Below are 23,474 nucleotides of genomic sequence, written 5' to 3' on the forward strand. Positions count from 1 at the left end.
TCGGGTCTAATATGCTCCTATTGAGCCTCCGTTAGTAGTGTAGATTTGTTCAATCACACAAAAAAAAAAACTAATTACTTCAACTAAAAAAGGCTTATTCCATTAATATTACTATTAAAAGGATGTCTCAAACTTTGAATAATGTTACTTTCCCCCCCTAGAGTGTCAAAACAAACACCACTAATTAATTCGTGGCGAAACTTGATGAAGTAAAACCAGGCGGGGGTGAAAGTATCATATTTCAGAAATTAGAGGGAGTTTAAACAATTTTCAAGTTTTTCGAGACTATAAAAGGAGCTAAATTCTATAGTCGACCAGAACTAGGGTTTGTGATATTCGTGGCTGAAAATTGGGCGTAATGGGAGAAGAGAAAAGAGAAGTAGTATTTAGAGACATTAGAAGATATTACTGTGAATTTTGTGGCCTTTGCCGTTCGAAGAAATCCCTAATTTCCTCTCATATTCAGTCTCATCATCAAGTACGTTTTTTTCTATGTATTTTCGTTTTTTCTGCATTCATTTTTGTCTACTTGTTATATGAGCTGCTTCGTGTAGATCTACTATCGTGGTTGTTTTTTCTGAACTCGCTTTTAGGGTAAAGTTGATAATCAGTAATTATTAGATTCATTAGCCAGAGCTGAAAGACGATAAAGTTTGTTTTAATGGTACATGACCTGATTTGTTTGGATTTCAATGTTAAACTAGTGTAATTGTTGTTTTAGGAGCTATTATTTGCTTGTCATAGGTTCATATTATCAAAGATTTATTGTGGTTGAGCTTAAATTGTGTATTTGGAGAGAGGTACTGATTTGATTAGTTTAGAGGAAAGTAATACTGAAATGTTTATTGTTTTTACTAATAGGATGAAATTGAGAGCCGGAAAGATGAAGCAACTGAAAATGCGAAGGACTCAAAAATGAACATTTGTGAGGAATGTGGTGTGAGTTTTCAGAAGCCTGCTCATTTGAAGCAGCATATGCAAAGTCATTCACTCGAGGTATGTTTTGTTGTTGCACATCTTTTACAGGTCTTAGTTTACTAGTTATATTTTTTGATTTATTGTCTATGGATGCATTTAATACTAATGACTTTGCAGATTGATATATTTTGAGAAACATTGTGGAATTATGTGAAGGTGTGACGCATTGGATCCCAAATAAAGAACTCCAAAATGCATGAGGCAGGTATATTTCCTTGACTGGATTAGTACCAGGAAGGGGGACCTCCTGAGAAGCTCCATCAAGTGAGCCTCAATCACGCCTTATAATCTTTGTGGTTTGAGACTCTTCCCAGTTCCCCTCCTCCCCAAATACAAAAAGAAAACTTTTCCATTTTTCTCCATTAGCATACGTGCACTTTGGTCTAGGACCTTGTAGATTGAAACTTTCTTAAAATATTTTCTTGTTGATATTTTGCATGAACAGAGACCATTTGTATGTCATATAGATGACTGTCATTCTAGCTACCGTAGAAAGGATCACTTGTCAAGACATCTCTTGCTGCACCAAGGGAAGTTGTTTGAGTGTCCTGTTGATGGCTGCAAAAGCACATTCAGTTTTCAAGGCAACAGGACTCGGCATGTCAAAGAGATGCATGATCAATCTGCCTCCGCAGAGGTTGATCTTCCAAAGGAATATGTCTGCTCTGAAGCTGGATGTGGAAAGGTGTTTAAATATGCATCCAAATTAAGGAAACATGAAGATTCTCATGGTAAGTCAAATTTCAAAAATCTAATTTGCTGTGAAGTATTGATATTTCTTACTTTTCTAGTATTGAAAACTCTTCCAATAAGCTGACTATAATTTGCCATTGTATCACTGCAGTTAAGCTGGAGACTGTCGAGGCTATGTGTTTAGAGCCAGGGTGTATGAAACATTTCACAAATGAGAAATGCCTCAAGGAACACATAGAGAGTTGCCACCAACATATTGTTTGTGAAATATGTGGGACCAAGCAATTGAAGAAGAATATTAAGCGGCATCTTCGCACACATGAAGAAGGGCCTATATCAGAGAGAATAAAATGTGAATTCCAGGATTGCCCACACACTTTCTCCACAGTAAGGACTACTACATTTTCTTATATGTAGTTGAAGTTTCCTTCTGTTATATGGAACAGTAGTGTAATCAATCTAGAAAGCAATGGGCTAATTCATTACTGTTATATGGAACAGTAGTGTAATCAATCTAGAAAGCAATGGGCCAACACATAGACAGCTATGCAACAATTTTTAACCTTAACCAAAGCCATCTCCTTCAAGTTGTTGAGCAACAGTATTAACCTTTATTTGTTGCTTGAAAATACAGAGGTCAAATCTTGCTCAACACATCAAAGCTGTGCATGTGGGAGCTAAACCATTCTCATGTAGCATATCTGGTTGTGGTATGAAATTTGCCTTCAAGCATGTGAGAGATAAACATGAACAATCAGGCTGCCATGTTTATACTCCTGTAAGTAGAATGTATTTGTTACTTGAATGCACATTATGTCATTCAGATCAGTTTTGTTTATATTATTCATGATTGACTTAAGGTGTTTTGATTGTCTTCTATAGGGAGATTTTGAAGAGGCTGATGAGCAATTCCTATCTAGACAAAGAGGTGGTAGGAAGAGAGAACCTACTCTTTTTGAGTCAATTATGCGTAAAAGAATTACACCGCCTAGTGGTACAGATCCTGTGTTCAATCAGACACCAGAATATCTCTCATGGTTAGGCTCCATGGAATCGGATAATCAAATGTGAGATGTCTATTTGGCCAGATGTTGTTGGGTTGAAATCTCATAGTTCCTCTCAGTAGAATCAGGGTTAGACTCTTGAGTGACTTCTGGGCAGTTTCTTGGAAGATTCCTAGTGTTGTATATGCTGTCCATAAGTTGAATGTATCCCACTACATATTATAATATAATGGAGAAGTGTTATCTAAACAGGCGATGCCTTCCTAAATCTCCTTGTGCCTATTTCATTTAATATCGTGTTGTCCGACTGAAGCACTCTACTAAAACGTGCCACAAGTATTTTTTTTCATCGTACCCAAACGAAGGAATCATCAAGGTAAATGAACTGAATGTGTTTTCATTAAACTCTATAACCAACCAATATGCTCAAATCTTTGATAAAGCTCGGTTTGATCTTAAACTAGACATTGTTACTCTCCTGTGATTCTAGAGTTTGCAGTATAATTAATTATATTCCAACTGCAAGCAGACTTGACTATAGCAACCCATGTTTTAAAACTAAATTAGTAAATACATAGGTCATGCAGTACATAAAATATTCTGCAATGCGTATAACAATTAAAAGGTGAATCACTTGATAATATACAATTCATTGACATAGTAACATTGATTATTGCTTTTACTCTCTTTAAATTCTTACTTTGAATGTCATCAAAGACGGATGGTTGAAGTTTTATGAGTTTCTACAGCAATTTAATCTCACCGTGTTTGTTGAGAAGGCATAATTTTCCTCTTGGGCCTTAAAATTGAACCATTGGATTTTACTCTCTGGCCCAAGAACTTGTTGGAGTGCCTAGAAGAAGAAACTTAGACCAAAATTTTAGAAGTTTCTAACTAGTTTAGTTGCTGGAAAAAAAAAGGAAGTGAAGATAAGAAACCATTGGTGTGTTATCAAATATGAGGTCTATATTGTCCAAATCACTATCTGTGGATAAGAGAACAATCTAAAATACCACATTCTTATTGGTTCTCTCATTTATAATCACTTTGAGTCTATCTTCTTTTTATATATTTCTACATGTACATTTAACCAACCACACATTTTGCAAGTTTTCAATCCAACTAAAGAAAGAAAATGGCAGCCACCATAGGTACCATGGCCGTCCTCAACGCCAAATGCTTCACCAAAGCATCTATTAACAACCCATCAAAGCCGAAACCCGTCTCCCTTCTCTCCATCCACAACCTCCCCAAAGGTCTCTTATCCTCAGAAAACGCCTCAAACTTATCCATCCCACTCACTGGAGCCGCAATTGCAGGAGCCATTTTCTCAACACTTAGCTCATGTGACTCCGCATTTGCAGCTCAACAAATCGCAGAATTAGCTGAAGGGGGAGACAACAGGGGATTAGCCCTGTTGCTCCCTTTGATCCCGGCTCTAGCCTGGGTTCTTTACAACATTCTTCAACCAGCACTGAACCAAATCAACAAAATGAGGAATCAAGGAATCATAATCGGGCTTGGTCTTACCGGGCTAGCAGCAACAGGCTTCTTTAACACTCCAGAAGCCTCAGCGGCTAGCGATATTGCGATGATTGCAGAAGCAGCAAGTGATAACAGGGGACAACTTTTGTTGATTGTTGTAACACCTGCTTTGCTTTGGGTAGCTTACAACATTCTACAACCAGCTTTGAATCAGATTAACAAGATGAGATCAGATTGAAGATCATCATAGTTTGTAATATTTGGACCATATAAAATTTTATCAATCAATCAACTCTTTTCCTTGTGTATCGAGTATTTTGTTGTTTGTAAATAGGTATCAGATTAGTGTTCCACAATAACTCACTCAATCTGATCTATCGGCACTTAGTAGGCGTTTGGCCATATGATTTCAAATCAGCCTTTGTTTATGCTCATTTATATGCACATAAAGCTAAAAGAATCAGAACAACACAGTTCTGAAGTTTACCAATACTGGCTAAACCTTATATAGATTTTAAAAAAATTGATACAACATAAAGAAAACAGGATCATCAACACATGGTTTGAATTTGATATGCAATAAAAGGTTTAGCATTCTGATATCCTAGAATTATTTGTTGTAATTCATCTTGACTTTGAACATTTAAACATGATCGAGTAGTGTGAGCTATTGCCTCATCCCTCGGGGAACAGGAGACATTCGATAAAATTGGAATGATAAAGAGAAAGAAGTACTGTGAACTGTATATTGGCGAGGATGTTCAAATAAAGTTGGAACGATACAGAAAAGAAGTGTATACATACTATTGGCTGGCTGGTGTGAATAAAGTATATTTGGAGAATCAGAAATAGGCTGCTGAGTTTGCTAACTCTTAAAGTAAGAGCAGCTTCATCATAAGTTGGATAACTGATTTCATCTGCCTATTTCCCATCCCCTCTCTCTCTATCGGTGCTACTATTACTTGGATATAGGTAATGGATTGTCTATTTGTCTAATCTTTTTAAAAATATATGTATTTCTTTTATTTAATAGTTTTATCATATCGAAAAAAAGATAATTATTTTTCCATTTTCTACACAACATTAATTGACCTAAGAAAGAAAGACATAAAAGACATTCAACGAATACGATTTATGTGTAAATTTCAATTGGTTCCCATTTATTAATGAAATTACATTAATATCCCTTCTATTAAGAAAGACATAAAAATGCATTCAACGTCATCCTTGAGTTTTCACATGGGACATTAATAGTCCCTCATATTTGCAATATTGGTGCACTTTTTGTCCTCCTTCAAAATTTTGCCTATTTTTTAACATTGATTTTATTCATAATTTATGTATGGAATGTTTAATCGTCATTTTATATATATTTTCATTTTATACTCAACATTAATTAAACTGAGAAAGAAAGGCATAAAACGAATTTGATGAATGTGATTTATGTGTAAGTTTCAGTCTCTTCCCATTTATTGATGAAATTACGTTATTACCTCTTCCGTTAAGAAAGGCATAAAACGCACTCAACGAATGTGATTTATGTGTAAGTTTCAGTCTTTTTCTATTTATTGTTGAAATTACGTTATTACCCCTTTCGTTTAATTTTATTTGTCTAATCTTTTTAAAATATATTTATTAGTTTTATCATATCGAGAAAAGATAATTATTTTTTCATTTTATACTCAACATTAATTGAGCTGAGAAAGAAAGGTATAAAACGCATTCAACGAACGCTATTTATGTGTAAGTTTCAGTTTTTTCCCATTTATTGATGAAATTACGTTATTACCCCTTCCATTAAGAAAGGCATAAAACGCATTCAACGAATGCGATTTATGTGTAAGTTTCAGTCTTTTCCCATTTATTGTTGAGATTACGTTATTACCCCTTTCATTTAATTTTATTTGTCTAATCTTTTTAAAATATATTTATTACTTTTATCATATCGAGAAAAGATAATTATTTTTTCATTTTATACTCAACATTAATTAAATTGAGAAAGAAAGGCATAAAACGCATTCAACGAATGCGATTTATGTGTAAGTTTCAGTCTCTTCCCATTTATTGATGAAATTATGTTATTACCCCTTCCGTGAATAAAAGGCATAAAACGCATTCAACGAATGCGATTTATGTGTAAGTTTTAGTCTTTTCCTATTTATTGTTGAAATTATGTTATTACCTCTTTCGTTTAATTTTATTTGTCTAATCTTTTTTAAATATATTTATTAGTTTTATCGTATCAAGAAAAGATAATTATTTTTTCATTTTGTACTCAACACTAATTGAGCTGAGAAAGAAAGGCATAAAACACATTCAATGAACGTGATTTATGTGTAAGTTTCAATCTCTTCCCATTTATTGATGAAATTATGTTATTACTCCTTCCGTTATTAAATGCATAAAATGCATTCTACGAATGCGATTTTTTTTCCTCAAAAGAATGCGATTTATGTGTAAGTTTAAGTCTCTTCCCATTTATTGTTGAAATTACGTTATTATCCCTTCCATTTAATTTTATTTGTCTACAATATTTGAAATTTATTTATTTTTTTATTTATTACTTTTTTCATATCGAGAAAAGATAATTCTTTTTTTCATTTTATACTCAACATTAATTAAATTGAGAAAAAAAACATAAAACGCATTCAACGAATGTGATTTATGTATAAGTTTCAATCTCTTCTCATTTATTGATGAAATTACATTATTACCCCTTCTGTTAAGAAAGGCATAAAACGCATTTAACGAATGCGATTTATGTGTAAGTTTCAGTCTCTTCCCATTTATTGATGAAATTTCTTTTAATTTTATTTGTCTAATCTTTTTAAAACATATTTATTTCTTTTATTTATTATTTTTATCATATCGAGAAAAGATAATTATTTTTTCATTTTATACTCAACATTAATTGCGCTGAGAAAGAAAGACATAAAACGCATTCAACGAATGCGATTTATGTGTACGTTTCAGTCTCTTCCCATTTATTGTTGAAATTACGTTATTACACCTACGTTTAATTTTATTTGTCTACAATTTTTTTAAATATATTTTTTACTTTTATCATATCGAGAAAAAATAATTATTTTTTCATTTATATCTCTTTTTTCTTCGATTCATTTGATCTCAACAAAGTCGCCACACACACGCTACTGTAACAAAATATATATATATAAGTATGCATGGTAGACGCTTGAATTATTTCATCATTATACTATATTGTATGTTGTATGATCATCGTTGTGCCTTGGCTGATGACCTTTGAAGTTGACTACAGAATTTTGAAAATAGGGCTTTTATTGCAACAACATATCAAGTAGAAGCAGATTTTGCAGCAAAGATATGTAAACAAGCTTCTATTTCAAAGCTTGTCATCATCTATTTTCTCAGCATATTCTTTCTCAAAGAATGATACTAATTGATTTTAGCACTTGGCACATCATGTTTTAAGACTAATATACATTAACACATTCTTCAAACCATACTTAAGTAGATTATTATTATATATAGAGAGAAATGTTGCACAAGTACGTGATGATTTAGTCGTCTCCTAATGAAAGGATATCAACATAACTCCAACGCTAAAAAGGTAATAAAAAATAACTATGTTTGAAATTGAGACGTAATTATTTTTGAACATTATTGGCATAAAATGAGTCCAAGATTCATGCACCCGCACCCAGCTAGGCTAGTTTGAAATTGAGACGTAATTATTATTGTTTTAAATATATTCTGTGATATTATTTTGTATTGTTAATACACATATTAATATCCAAAACTAAATTATAGTATAAGGTATGAATTATTGCATAATAACTAACACAAAGCAGACAAAAATATGCATTTATTGGACGGCATCTGTTTAAAATTACAAAACCGTCCAATGAAGACGAACTAAAAAAAATTAAATTTAAATGATGTCATTAATCGTAATGATCCCCTATGCATGGCGTCAGCACTAGGGCCCATTTAAAAAATTTACGATTTTTATTTTTATTTTTCAAAAAGTTCATATTTTTTTGAATTTAACCTTCTAGAAAAGTTGCATTTGGTCTTATATAATAATAATATATATAAATAAATCATATTTAGATCTATCTAATCTATGGTGGGATCTCTTTTTTATCTAATCTTTTTTGCTTTTTTAGCTCATACTAATATATGATTTATTTGTCATTATCAACAGCTTGAAGGGTTTACTTATATATATATTTGATTATTTGACTATTCTTACCTAATTTTCTTGTATGTTCCCTCAATTGTGACCACCAATTTGTATTTCAATGTTATTATTTTTTATTTAATAAGTCAACTAAATGACACGTTACTACATTTCTTTCAATTTATACAATAGTATTTCACCAAGCATGAAATTCAAAAAAGAGATTCATTTATTTTTATATAATCCTAATCATGATATGATTATTGTTCTAAATGAGTTATCATTAAGAGTAAAATATAAGAATATATACTATAACAAAGCTACATTACTATTATCTCATTTTTATTTTATTTTCGACAAATATTATTCAGGAATAATAATGATATTTTATGACTTTTTTGGGCTGCCCCCTTTGCCCTCAACATTTATAAAATTCTTGGGCAGTAATCAATGACTACAAATATGGAAAAGTCAGTTTATGTGACTTTTAAGTGGAAGATACCTTTTGTTTAATCACTTATTTGAGTAAATTAAACTAACTAAACCAAGCATTACTATGATTAAAGTAATTTAAACTCATCCATCCTAATCAAAATCCAAGCACTAATACACGGTTGCCTCAGTTGCATCATTTGAACTTTTTAGTTTAGCACTTTCATAATAGCATATCAATATGTTTTCATTGATTGAATCTGCAGACGATAAAATGTAAGCACACCGTACTTATATTACACATGAATAAAAAGATTATTTTGGACAAATTATCGATTTTGAGTAAGACGTAACTACAAAATTTACTGCTCACATATGTTAATAGATTAAAGTGCTTTAGTAATTAATTGGAGTTCCAATAAAAGGAAAAAGGAAGTTACTAAAATCTTATCTCCACTAATCCCCTTTTGATCGAATTAGCAAATTGCTTTTCTTTCTTATATGTCTGTGTTTAATTAAACAGTGTCACATAATAATAATAGATTTACACTTTTTTTCTTTTATTTATAAGTCGAGAGGACATAAATATCGAAAAATTAAAAAAGTCGAATTGAACCAAACTACTGTGATTATTTGATTTCGATTCTTCAATTTTTTGATTCGATATTAATGTTGCTTTTCAAAAATTCAATTTTCAATTTGATACTTAGACGTAAAAGTCTCGAAACTTTAATACAAAATCGAATCAAAAAACAGAACGCACTCCCATCTGATGTTTAGAATTCAAATTGAAGTTCCGATTAAATTCGAATTTTACAAATTTATAATTTGTCCATTCGATGGGTGATGCGATTTGCTCTGTACCTAGGGTCACACCGTCAAAATAAAATGTTAAACCCAAAATTATCGTTAGAGTGATTCCTGTACGTACAGATATGCTGACACGTGTCCCCACAACACGCGGTTTCTTCCTTTCTACTCTAATCTTCCCCTTCATATATACTTCCTCCTTTCATGCTTTACTTCTCTAAAACGGAGGATGCAGTTCAACACATTTTGTTTCTCTAAAAATTGAATCTTTTTAGCTCTATTTTTGTACTAAAAATGGCTTCTTCTGACAATTTAATGACCATGGAGCCATGGGCTTTCCGTTCTGCTTTTGCTGATTCTTGGTTTTCCGACGTATTCACCAGAGAAACTGAAACATTAACCAAAGTCCTCCAAAAATGTGCCTTTCCTGAGCCAGAGACTAAACCGGTTCAGACTTCAACCGGGTCCGGTCGAACCAATTCCGGTGGGTCAGAGAATGAGACGACCGGTTTTTCGAACCGGAGGAGCAAAGTCGGAGTGAACGGGAAGATAACTAAGAGGAAGTCACGTGCTTTAAGGCGTAATACGACCACGTATATAACTGCTGACGTGGATAATTTCCGGGAAATGGTGCAGCAGGTGACCGGCGTTAGCTTCGGCGGCGACGGACAGCTGCCGGTTGCTCATGTTCTGAAACCTGAACCTCAGCGTGTTGTTAACCGGCTACAGCCTGGTTGCTTTTTGCCAACTCTTGACACGTCAGCTTTTTTGTTGGACCACGTCACTCAACAATCAATGGAACCTATGCTGGCACAGCCGCAGACGGCGGCGGATGTGGTCGTTGATGGCGCCTCATGTGGATTTGATTTTAGCTCTTTTTCTGCCTTTCCTACCCTTGAGTCATTCATGGAAAACAGCAATGTAGTTTAATGTAGCAGACCCTTTCTGTAATTTCACTTGGAGGGTGTAGATTTTTGGAGAAGTAGAGGAGAGGGTAAAATGGGAAAAATCAAAATATGTTCATAGTTTTAGTTTTAATTTTAGCTAATCTAGTAGTGTTATTTTTCCTTTTTTTTTAGTAAATGAGAATATGAAGGGATATGAGTTGTCATATCCTTTCATTTTCATGTTTCAATTGTAATCTCAAATCTAATTCAAATATCTTTTTAAGAAATCTTGTATCCTTGAAACTTAATGAAGGTATAGATGGATCGAGATCGAATCTTCTATTGTTCCTCAATAGCTCAAGCGGTTACAGCCGAGAATCGATGACGAACTTTCATCAATTCTCTTTCCGATTTGGTTTCTAAGAGGTGTCAACCATAAAAAAAAGATCTTGTCCTTCAAAGATCGATCTGATAATTGCTTAAGTAAGGTTGTCACTTCTCTTTTTCGATATACCGCTCAGCGAAGCAAATTAAATCAATTTGACTATGAGACTCCATAACGGCATCGATACCAACTTAAGTCAATACTTTCACTTGTCAAATATCAATTGTACCACTTGTAACGCTCGAATTTCAGCACATACAATTGTAGGTATGTTAAACAAGCTACGTATACCACTACCTAACTAATTATTCCATGTAAAAAATAGTCTTTTGGGCGGAGACTACTTGTCGTAAGATAGATAGATAACATGCTTACTTGCCTACCTACTAACAACTACTACTACTCTTTAATGAGCTACACACCTCCTAACTAATTTCTACTAATTACAAGCTTTATGAGTAGCAATAACTATCATACAATTCAATTTTAATTTGGAACTTTTTGAAAGGAAAAAAAGAAGAGGTGCTACATTTTCCAACTATCTCAACATTATTATTTTATATACGACAAACATATTAATTTATTACATGACTATAAGAACATATATCATAAAAAGAAAAGCTCATTGAGTTTTCAAATACATAAAGCAAAAATAACATATTTAATGTAATTTCAAAAAGTGTAGTTTGAAGAGATAGATAAATTGTTTTTGATCAATACTCGACTCAAGAAAAACAAATCCATAAAATAAAGTAACAAAAATGAAAGTATAACAAAACATTCTAAAGAGCAACTACAATAAAAGAAACCTTAATCGAAATATAAAAGATAACAGATCCAATCAAAGGATAAGAAATTGCCAGAGCAATACTACTACAACTAGACGAATATTAAGCACTATTACCTGCTTAACTTATCCATCTTAATATGTATATTTGAGGACGTCCTGTGACCTGTCAAACACATGAAATATGTAATTACGTACACAAAATTCAAATTCTTGAAAAGTAAAATTTCTTCTATTTTAATACAAAAGGTCCCACTAAATGCTATTTAGATACAGACAACAAAACGCGTTAGCCCCATCTGATCATCTGATCTTCATAAAACTTTTACATTTTCCCATACAAACAATAATACTATATACTATATGATATTTAATCAATTTATTATTATTAATAATATATAATGTACCTCCACTGGAATTATTCTGTTATTACACTTCCCTTTCAATTTAGAATAGTTTAATCTTAATCTTAATAATTAAGAAAGAAAATTTTGGTGGAAATTCTTACTTAACCAAGTCAAAAGGTTACTGCAAAATGTAGAAGAAATAATACTACTTGACATGTTAGGTCTATGCATAGGTTGACTTGAGTCTATTGCTTTGTGTTAATATAATATTACTACTATTTTTTTAAATCTAGTTTAGATTAATATTTAATTATTTTGTATATTATTTTCCACTTGAAATTCGAGTATACTGTCTAGAATTGTTAGACTTGGTCATACACCAAGAAAATCAATACCAATAAATGCAATTTTAAGGGTCAAAGTGACATAGGCATGAAGTGTTGCTGACACAACTTCAATATTATGTTAAAGCGGTGAATTTAAAATTTAAACAGCGTATTCAAACATATATTGTCTCTATATGACAAAGAAAGAAAGTTATAGTACATGAGCGATAATTCAAAACTAGCCAATATAATTTTCTTACTTCGTAAAGATATAGATAAAGTCTGTATATATATATTTTCTTCGATCTTATAATTTATGAAATTATATTAAATATATTATTGGTGTTAGTAAAATAAAGTTAATACTCACTATTATTATTAAGTGATGATATACATTAGATTAAAGAATTTTAGGGAGTGGGGGGCGTTGTTGACCTATGACTTTTAGGCCCTACAAAAGTGAGCATAGTGGTGACGTGTTAACTGACTTTAATTATCTGTCTTTTTTTTAAAAATTTTTTATCTTGGTCTCAATTATTAATTTGCTACGGAGTAGTTGTTAGTGTGAAATATGGCAACCAATGACATCAACCTTATCAAAGCATGATGCTACACTTTTTCAATTCTTTTATTTTTTGAAAAGAATTAAAAAAAATTAGAACTTGCTCAAAACCTGTTTGTTACCAAAAAAAATAGGTTCAGATTAAAATAAAGCAGTTTTTAATAAAAAATAATTCTACATTTAAGACTTAAATTTTAGATTTATAATTAGAGATAATATGATATATTATTATTCAACTGCAACCTTTGTTGATAATTTGTCTACGTTATTGCATTAATTTTATTTTTCCAACTAACTCATAGATGAGGGCTTTTTTTCACCAAAAAAGAAAACATAAATAATCATATTCAACATATGAGCCTTTTCTAATTATAAAAAAGGTGATAAAATCTCTCTCTTAATTGATGACTTCCTCTAGTTAGTATACTCTATAAATTGTATTCAAGAGTATTGTTTAATGATTAATAAAATGGGTTTTTAATCATAATACTTCAAATTTAAATTTTAACATAGATAAAATATTAGATGATTTTTTCTTATTTATCCTAAACTTATTAAACAATATTATGTAATAAGTGGTGTTGGTGAAAGGTGATAACTATTCGTAAAATTAATCAACATATAGATAGCATTACTAACAAATAATTGATTAATAAATGAATTACAAAAAAGAAAAATGTCTCAATATGCAATAATAACAACATCTCAAAAACAAAAGCTTGTTTAAATTTTGCAATAATAACAACATCTCAAAAGGAAAACCTTATTTATAGAACGAAGTATTTCACATTGTGCCTCTTTTGTATTTATGGTGAGAACCAAAAAATTATGATGATAATCAAATTAATTAAAATTTAAATTGATATTTTTAACTATATTTTATTGATTGTTGAAAAAGTCAAATTCTGTTAGCTTACTTTGATTAATGAAATCTAAAATATAGATAGTCATAATTAAATTTTACTTCTTTTTCTTGAGGCAAATAAAAGATTAACTACAAATAAACCTTTATTGAATAATGTAGACAGAATATCATATAATCCATTTTCCGAAACAAAGTTTCATACAAATGTGATGTTATCTTTTAATTTAATTCATTGGGTGAATGATTTATCATTAGTTCCTATATGTAAAAGCACAAAGGCACCTAGCGAAATGTAATTTATTTGTTTTTCTGATATTTGAAATTTGTATAATTCGATAAAATTTGAATTTGTATTAATATGAAATATTTTTTAATAGGAATGATTCTATATCCAAAACACAAATTTAAAACTTTGTTAGTAATGGTATCCATATCACTGAATTAACTTTATTTTTCCAATTAACTCATAGATGAGGGATTTTTTTTCCCAAAAAAGAAAATATTCAAATTCAAAATATGGGCCTTTTCTAATTATCAAAAGGGGATAAGACTTCTCTATTAATTGATGACGTCCAATTTTATAATAACAAATTTTTAAATCTTTAGCTAGTATACTCTACAAATGATCCAAAAGGGTGGTCTAATAATTAATAGAGTGAGTTATCAATTGTAATGTCTCAAATTTAAATTTTAATATAGACAAAAAATATCAGGTGATTTTTTTTTCATCTATCCTAAGCTTAATGAACAAAATTATTCTGATAAGTGTTCCTGGTGAAAAGATATAACTATCAGTAAAATTAATCAAGAGATATCATTACTAACATATAATTGGTTGATAAATTAATTTACAAAAAATAAAAGTTCTCAATAAGCAATAATAACAACATTTCAAAAAGAAAGGTTGTTTAAATTTTGCAATTCATTGTTCAATAAATGAATTTAAAGAGGGTCTAGCAAATTCAACATTACATGATTAAAATGTAAAAAATCGTCATTCTCTTTTTTAAATGGGTTCTTTCGAATTGGACGCCATTCAGTGAAAGAATCTTCACAAGTGACTGGACATTCTATGGCAATAGTAGCCTCGCTTTTTGCCATATCTAGATCATTTTCATCTAAATATTTAATTGCATTGCTAATGTCAAGCACTGCTAAAACATAATTATCTCGACAAATCTGAATACATTGCTTGAGAATTGATTCCATTGGTTTCTTCAATAAAATTAGAGTTTGATTATAAATGACATTTGCCTTGGCTAAAGACAATTGTAGCATGATATGTGCCAAACCTTTCTTATCAGCAGAAGAACTTCTAGGATCTGCTCTGAGAGAATTGACGCATAATTTATAGTCATCAGATTTTTTACAAACATCGTCTATCAGATCTCCATATGAACGGGCCACAAAAAAGAGAGAGACGAAAAATATCACGATCAACATTTTCATGAGTTTCATTTTTTCCTTTTATCTTTTGTGTGAAGTATGGCATGATCGATGAGGTATATATATAGAATGCAATTTTCAAATTATGTCTCTTTTGCATTTACAGTAAAAATCAAGAAGATTGTGTTACCATTATTTTAATAGCAAATTAATGTTAAAATTTAAGTTGATATCTTTTAAAATATTTCCTTTTTTTCTTTGGGAAATAAAGTCAAATTCGATTATTCATTTTAATTCATATTAAGTAAAATGTTGGAGTATGACATATCATTTAAGAAAAATATGCCAACCAATAACGTCAAGCTTACCAAAGCATGATGCTATACTTTTTCAAATGATTTTTGAAAAAAAAAATTATAATTATAAATTTGCTCAGTTTGTTTGCAAAACTTGTTTTTTTAACTTTTTTCTTAGGAAATTGTAAACTCAATTTTTTGAATAAGTGTTATCTAAATCGCTATTCTTTTAATTGTATTTGAGATCTATAATGATCTGATAAAATTTAAATTTGTTTTTTAAAAAATCATATCAAGATAATGTGTGTCCTAATAAAAATAATTTTACATTCAATACTCAAACTTGTAACATGTAATTAATGATAATATGGTATATCATCATTCAACTACAACTTCTATCAGTAATGCTGTCTACATCACTTCTAGATATCAAATTATAACTTTAAAAAAAAAACATATTTCAAAATCAAAGAAATGAACTTCTTCATTTATCAAAAATAGGAAGTCTCTTTCATAATTCATAATTGATGTCTCCCAAATTTATAATAATTCTCATATCTCTAATTAGTATACTCTATTAGTTGCATTCAAGAGTGTGGTCTAATGATTAATAAAGTGGGTGTTCAATCATAATTTTTTAAATTTAAATTTTAACAAAAATAGCAATACAAGGTGATTTTTAAAAATCTATTTTAAGCTTAATGAATTGGATTATATGATAAGTGTTGCTGGTGGAAAGTGACAACTATCCAAAAAATTAATTAAGATGTAAATAGCATTACTAACAAATAATTGATTAATAAATGAACAGAAATGTAACGACATGTTCCTGTCGTTATAGAAAAGCCAACGGGGAAAAATTTGGGACGAAAAACTATTTCGTAGTAACTTAGAATTTCCCAACCTAGTCCAGATTTGGACAAAATCGGAGTCAGTGAGGTCTAGGGAAATCTGGTAACAATTGGGTGATCTAAATTTGATTTTGATCACATGAGTAGATAGCTAAAACGCTAAGAAACCCGTGCGACTTTACAGAATTGAATTCGGGGGAGTAGAACTCCTGAAACCGATCTTAGTGTGAACGGGTAGTTTCTGAGTGTCATGGGTTGAATGAGTGTTGTGAAATGAGGGTTTGGAATTCTTAAATTTGCTTACTGTTTTCGTGCAAGCCGCTAAGGCGGGATTTTCCCACCAGGGCGGGGCCGCTGTAGCGGGGTGAGGACCGCTGTGGCGGGACAGACGCGACTTAAGTCGAAAATAAACCCAAAAACGTTTTATTCTGCACTTTTTGACTTTGAGAGCTAAGAAACAACCCCTGGTGTTTTCTTGACAGTTTCCATCATTCTTGAGGCTAAAAGTAATGTTTCACTCCCAAAATCCGTTTTTTGATCCGTAGAACTTAGTTTAGTGGGTAATTTTTGTTGGGGAAGGGTTTTTGAACTGTTTGGATGGTGGGGAAAGCCCTAATTTGGATATTGGAATCATGAGTTTGATCTAGGGTTGATAGAGTTGATTGTAATCCGGTAATTAGACATTGTTTATTGATTCCCGTGTTATATTAATTGTTTGTAGACCAAAAACAAGCGGAAAGAATTCGGAAAGGGAAAAGTCAAGTTTCTTAGGGGATTCAAGCTTTGTTTGAAGTAGGTGATGGTTGTGATTTCATGTTATGTGATATATGTTTGTTCTTTCTTCATTATAATGCATGTATGTATGCGAATGTTGCATTGTTGATTTCACTAAACGTAAATGAGGATAATTGAATAATTACATGCCATGAATCATGACTTGATTGTATGATTATGAGAATGTACATTGTGATTGTGATTGTGGCTTGTTGAATGGATACGGTGTTACGTTCCGACACACTTACTGTGATCGGTTGCCACGTACCGGCATAAACATTAGAATGGGTGTCACGATCCGAGATGCTAACTTGGAACGGGTACCACGTACCGATACACTAATAGTTTGGGTGTGGGTTCCATGAGGACCATTGATTTGACATAACGGTATATCTTGAGAATTGTGAAATTGTACGTTGTTCGTAAGTGATATTGATATTGTATATGTTCGGTGTATGCATGTTATTATTATTGTGGTAATGACTTATGTATGTTGCACTTAGTGGGATAGCCGTGTAATCCTACCAGTACACTATAGTTGTGTACTGATACTGCACTTGCTCTTTTTTTGTTGAATACAAGGCATCTTCAAGCGGCTACTGACAGACCTCGTTTAGAGAATCAGTGATCGTCATTGAATTTAAGAGTGAGCCAGTTCTTCCGGGCTGCCATGAGTACTCTTTTCGTTTATGTCCCCATTTTGGACTTAGACTAGTAAATTAGGATTTTCTATGCTTAATTGGGTTGTACCCACTTTCTTAGACTCGTTGAACTTTAGATGTTTTGGTATATTGACTTTCAGGTTCTAGGTATTATTCCACATTTATTTTTATTAGACTTTTGGAGTTTATGGGAACTATATCTTTCCTTTAGCATTTAAACCTGCTTTAGTAATTTTAAATGCCTTAGTTTTGATTAAGTTGTGTAGTTCTTGGTTAGCTAATTAGTATTAATGGTTCTCCCACGGGAGGGTTAGTGTGGGTGTCAATCACGATGGTCTGAGTAGTGACAAGGGCCTAAATACCCTCAAACTATTGGAAATGATACAAAACTACCATTCATCTACCTATTGGCTCCCAAATACCCCTGTCATCCACATATTGGCTCCCAAATACCCTGTCATTCATCTTTGAGTTTAATAGTGACCACTTTATAATGGATTATCAGTTAAATAATTTAAATGTTTTTTTTTTAATTTCGTAGCGACTATCTATTGGATACAATTTAATTACTTAAATTAATTTACAAACCCACCCATTACTAATTATACCGATCCAAATTAACTGAATTCATCCCAAACTACATTTACCTCACCGATTAAAATAAATACACCCTTCATTTCCAACATTTCACTTCCTCCTTCAACCTTACTCCCCAATATATTCGTCTATTATCTCGAAAAACACTACCTAAATACTTTCATGTATCACCATAAAAAATCATAAGTGTTTTGGTGATTTTTTGTGGTGATGCAAGTGTGTATTTAGGTAGTGTTTTTTGAGATTGTAGACGAATATATTGGAGAAGAAGGTTGTCAGATGAAGTGAAATATTGAGAATGAAGGGTGTATTTGTTTTAATCGGTGGGATAAATGTAATTTTGAGCGGATTGTAATTAATTTGGATCGGGTGTAGTTAACTTGAGTCGGGTGTAGTTGATTTGGTCGGATATAATTATTAATGGGTGAGTTTGCAAATTAATTTAGTAATTATATTGTAACCAATAGATGGTCTCCATGTAGTTAAAAAATTACTTAAATGATAATCCGCTATAAAAGTGGTTAATATTGAATCCAAAGTTGAATGACAGAGTATTTGGGAGCCAATAGGTAAATGTCGAAGATATTTGAGAGTTAATAGGTGGTTGAGGATAATTTTGTACCATTTCCAATAGTTCAAGGATAGTTCAGACCCTTTTCCGATAAATGAATTTGCAAAAGAAAAAAAGGTTTACAAACTCAATAAGCAATAATAACATCTAAAAAGAAATGTTGGTTTGAATTTATAATTCATTGTTTAATCAATGAGTTTATAAAAGGTCTAACAAACTCAATATCTCAACATTAAAATGAAAATTTTCGATTATTCATTTTACATAGATCCCTACTTTTAACTTGACCAAAATTTATAGTGCACATATACTTGTTAATACTATGTTTCAATATATGAAGTCATATATAGTATAACTTTAATTTATTTGAAACACAATTGTCAAGCAATACATATCATTCTTATCTGTTATAAGCGCCATGTAGTTGAAATAAAATAGAGGAAGCATCAACGAATGGAAAGACCAAATCTTTTTATATGTAAGACTCACCATTCCTTTTGATTAACCACATGTAAAATAAACATAAAACGAAATCATTTCAATAATTAACACATCACAACAGAGATGGCAAATCAATAACAACATAATAACTTAAATTATAAATAGAAAATTGTTCCAATATAGAACTTAGTTTGTATTGCAAAGCTATACCTTATAGTTTTCTTTTCAAAACTTACAAACATAAAATCTTGAAAAAAAATTCCTACAAAAAGAATGACTAAGATGTAAAGAATAATATCCAAATTGATACAAACTTATCATTAATATTTTGAATGAGAAAAAATGGTTTTAGAAGCTAAAAGACATATTAATTATACGCAAGATTTAAACACTAATGGGAGGTTGCATATATATTTTTATCAAAAATTCAAATTCGATTCAGAAATTAAATAAGTCAAGATAGAAAAAAAGTACACAATCAATTAAGTATAATACTATTTTTATCTATAAGAGATCTAAGTAATGTGGGACTGTGGAGGGAATCCATTTGTCACCGTTTATGAAATTTCTAACTGTGAAATTTGATACGATTCTGGGATCATTAGTAGTTGATGCCCACTTCACACGCCTCTTTAAATCTGCACCGACTCCTTTATTCTGATATTCTAAATAATATGGCTGAACTCTAGGCATATTTTCAAATTCTATCCACCCTCTTGGATTTACGAACATATCTATGCAACTCTGCATAATCACGATACGTGAAAAATTTCCCCACGGCCGACCTAAATACATAGCTACATTATCCCCTGCATTTGGAGTTGCTAATGTCAACGTGCAATTCTGTAATACGAATCCTGATGCTCCATCGTCATTTCTCTGTTGTGCTGTGATGACGATGTATTGACCATTCAATGGCTTACATACTTCAATTAAACAACTTTGGAACACCGCAATTGCGTCACCGCAAATAAAGTCTATTGTGCCCAAAATTGTACATTCTCTATAGAACTGCTTGCCATGGTGTGCATATATGGTGTCTTGAAAACCATCAAATAGACACCTGTAAAAGGTGATGGACTCGGCAGATGCCCTTAAAGCTACTGCTTGATAGTTCGTAGGTCCTGCCGTGTTTCGAAAAGCAATGTCTTGCGCCATAAAGCCTACTCCATCCACTCCTTAAAAGAAAACAAACAAACAAACAATCGTCAGATCGATAATACTAATACACACTACGTAAACTTAACAAGAACAATAATATATTTTTATATGGTTAATTTTGAGCGGGTTGTAGTTAATTTGGATCAAGTGTAGTTAACTTGAGTCGGGTGTAGTTGATTTGGGTTGGATGTAATTATTAATGGGTGAGTTTGTAAATTAATTTTAGTAATTAAATTGTAATCAATAGATGGTCGCCACGTAGTTAAAAAATTACTTAAATGATAATCCGCTATGAAAGTGACTAATATTGGATCAACTAACCCACAGTAGCAGTGTAGTATGTCCCTATTCCACCTCCATAACTCTTATTTCCCGATATTATTGTTTTGTCCATTCCTTCTCCGATGAAAACGATGTTCGTTTTCCATGAGTCGATTTGGACATATTCTTCATAGGTTCCTTGTTTTATTTGAATATAGTATTGTACAATACTATTATTCGGACACGCGGATAGAGCAGCCATTATAGTGTTATAGTTTCCCGACCCATCCTTTGCTACTATAACATTTGGAGGATGTGAAACATATTGACTTCCTCCGCATTCTAATATAGATAGTAAAAAAATAACGATAGCCAAAAATTTTACGTAACAAGAATTGAATAAAAGCAAAAAGGCGAGAACTTGATTTTCTTTGAGTTGACTCATTTTTTTAGCAAGAAATGTAGAAAATGATATGAGAGTATATGGTTAATTGTATTGTGTGTGCATTCCAGTTTTCAAGATTGTTATGTATATATAGATAATTGGAGGAATGAATTAGAAGAAGTAAGTTGAGATATTGTTTAGTACTACCAAATAGATCCAAATTTGATTACTTGAAACTTTTACAATCATTAGCTTTATTTTGGATCAAAAAATTTAAATTACAATCATTAGCTTCATTATGCATTATAAGCATTGTCCATAGTGAGGTGATCATCAGGACGGAACGGTGCACTTCATTAGAAAATTATAGTGTATATACCGATGAAATATTGTTTGATATAATTATATTATAAGATTTGGAGTTTATGCTTTTAAGGTAATATAGATAGATATAAAAGTTTGGTGTATTTTTTGAATTTTTTAAAATTCCCAAAAACTAGTTTTTTCTAGTAGTTGGGAACTTGGATTTCTTGGCAAAAAAATTTGTCAAGTTATGTGGCCAAACTCCAGCGGCCAAATTTTTCTCAAGTTTTTCCCAAATATTCCCAAATAAAACTTGAGGCCAAACGGGTCCTACTTCTCATTATAATGGGTAGGATTCCAACTTCCTCACGTATGCTACTAGCTTAACGAAAATAAATCTCTTGTATGATCACCCTTAGGATAATATCTACTAATTAATAATCCTGCCTTGAGTTGAAAAATTCTCTGATTTTTCTCTTGCCGCACATAGTAAACAATTGTTGTCACAACAATTTTGTACACTGTTGGACCATTACTTATTTCTTTACAATTTTTAATTGCCCATTATATCTCCCTTTACCACGTCATATTTCCTCAAAGGATAGTTTGCTGTCGTAGTACTTTCTTTCAAATGCTTCCAGAGACCTCACATACAAAGAGGAAACTAGCGCTGTTCAAAATTAAACCGAAAAAAAGTTATTAATTTATCAGTATTGGGTTATTGGTTTAGCAGTTTTGATAATGATTTTGATTTTTTTTTCTTATTGGGTTATCAGTTCATAACGGTTTGAGGTTTTTTCTTAACGGATTAACCGATAACCCGATAGTAAATTAAATAATTATATTTATACCATTTTGTATATAAAGTCCTTGACTTATAGTTTGATTTCCTACTTTTATTTCTGGTTGTCTCAAACACTTGGTCATTCTACAATGTAAAAATGTTTGCTTTTGAGCAAAATGTAACTTGTGAACTCATGTGCATAGTTCATTTGGTTTGTCACCTTGTTTCTAAGTGATTTTCAATTATTTTTTTTGTGTCACAGTTAAACCGATAACGATAAAAAACCGATAAGCTAATATCTTAATGGTTCGATAATGGTTTAGCATCCCTACAAACAGATAACCAATAAGCCAAATCGATAAACTTTAAAACCAAATCGAACCGATCAATACGCAAATGCTCCATTGTTTCATCCACACAGTGAGATGGTGTTAATTCCCTATCGAGTAATTCTATCTCGCGTCGTCAATATATCACAAACTACTAGTCTGAATATGAATTTATCTCCCATACACTTCTCCCTATTATGTAATATGTGTAGTAGACCCATATAGTCCACATCTTCTCCTTTCTTCGACATATACTCCATAGTAGTTTACAAATTGATGCTTTATTTCACAATCCAATGTTAATAAAGTTTAAGTTCCCCCGATCGAAAAAGTTTATCCCACACTATTAATGCTTTTTTTCGTTATTTCTAAACAATCGATCGACAAGAATCTCCTACATATAGTCTCTATAAATTGTAAAGATATGGAACCTGCCTAACTCTAATTTCAAAAGCTAGTTCATGAAGGGAGGGTTGTCCACGTTCATATAAGAAAAATTCTCATCCCTCTATCGATGTGGAACTTCTTAACATAAACTTGATCATCTTCTTTGGTAAAATGAACACTTATGCCCAAAATGTGTGAATGAAAAACAAAACAATTTTGATTAGTTTTGTCCTTCCGAGACACGACAAAAATCTTGTGGTCTAAGATATAATACGATTCAACATCTTATTAATAAAGGCTCTAACTAGGTAACAAATAGCCTTTTAGAACTTAGTAGGACTCTTTAAGTGTCTAAAAGGTAGTAGTTCTTTTTTTTATTTTTATGAATTTCAGTCACATTGTTTTACGCTTCCCATGTAAACTGTACTTTTGCTCTTGTTAGCATATATATAGTCCGAAAGCTAACAAGAACTGTTTAAACCTGATATTTATAGCATTGACTGATTGCACATCTCCCCACAAACTCGTCCGTAAAGCTTAATTGTGTCAAGTTAAGCTTTGCA

At 31.5% G+C, this 23,474-nt stretch overlaps 4 protein-coding genes across 4 annotated transcripts; 3 read left to right on the forward strand and 1 right to left on the reverse strand.

The window, feature by feature from the left end:
• Nucleotides 1–324: 324 nt before the first annotated feature.
• LOC102603483 (zinc finger protein 16) lies at nt 325–2,967 on the forward strand. Its single transcript, XM_006364704.2, has 6 exons — nt 325–478; nt 862–996; nt 1,424–1,709; nt 1,823–2,058; nt 2,306–2,449; nt 2,554–2,967. Exons 1-6 carry the CDS (start codon nt 359–361, stop codon nt 2,740–2,742), a joined length of 1,110 nt encoding a protein of 369 aa, XP_006364766.1. The 5' UTR covers nt 325–358; the 3' UTR covers nt 2,743–2,967.
• Nucleotides 2,968–3,727: 760 nt separating this feature from the next.
• LOC102603823 (photosystem II core complex proteins psbY, chloroplastic) lies at nt 3,728–4,475 on the forward strand. Its single transcript, XM_006364705.2, has one exon. The coding sequence runs from the start codon at nt 3,811–3,813 to the stop codon at nt 4,396–4,398; it is 588 nt and encodes a 195-aa protein (XP_006364767.1). The 5' UTR covers nt 3,728–3,810; the 3' UTR covers nt 4,399–4,475.
• Nucleotides 4,476–9,764: 5,289 nt separating this feature from the next.
• Nucleotides 9,765–10,754, forward strand: LOC102604159 (calmodulin-binding protein 25). Its single transcript, XM_006364706.2, has one exon. The coding sequence runs from the start codon at nt 9,859–9,861 to the stop codon at nt 10,492–10,494; it is 636 nt and encodes a 211-aa protein (XP_006364768.1). The 5' UTR covers nt 9,765–9,858; the 3' UTR covers nt 10,495–10,754.
• A 9,051-nt stretch (nt 10,755–19,805) lies between these two features.
• Nucleotides 19,806–20,985, reverse strand: LOC107058412 (probable pectinesterase 30). The gene is made up of 2 exons (XM_015304080.1): nt 20,784–20,985; nt 19,806–20,479 (listed from the first exon to the last, which is right to left on the reverse strand). Exons 1-2 carry the CDS (start codon nt 20,983–20,985, stop codon nt 19,806–19,808), a joined length of 876 nt encoding a protein of 291 aa, XP_015159566.1.
• Nucleotides 20,986–23,474: the final 2,489 nt, after the last annotated feature.

This window comes from Solanum tuberosum, unplaced genomic scaffold (assembly GCF_000226075.1).
Source record: "Solanum tuberosum cultivar DM 1-3 516 R44 unplaced genomic scaffold, SolTub_3.0 scf00506, whole genome shotgun sequence".
In the NCBI taxonomy this organism is placed as follows: domain Eukaryota; kingdom Viridiplantae; phylum Streptophyta; class Magnoliopsida; order Solanales; family Solanaceae; genus Solanum; species Solanum tuberosum.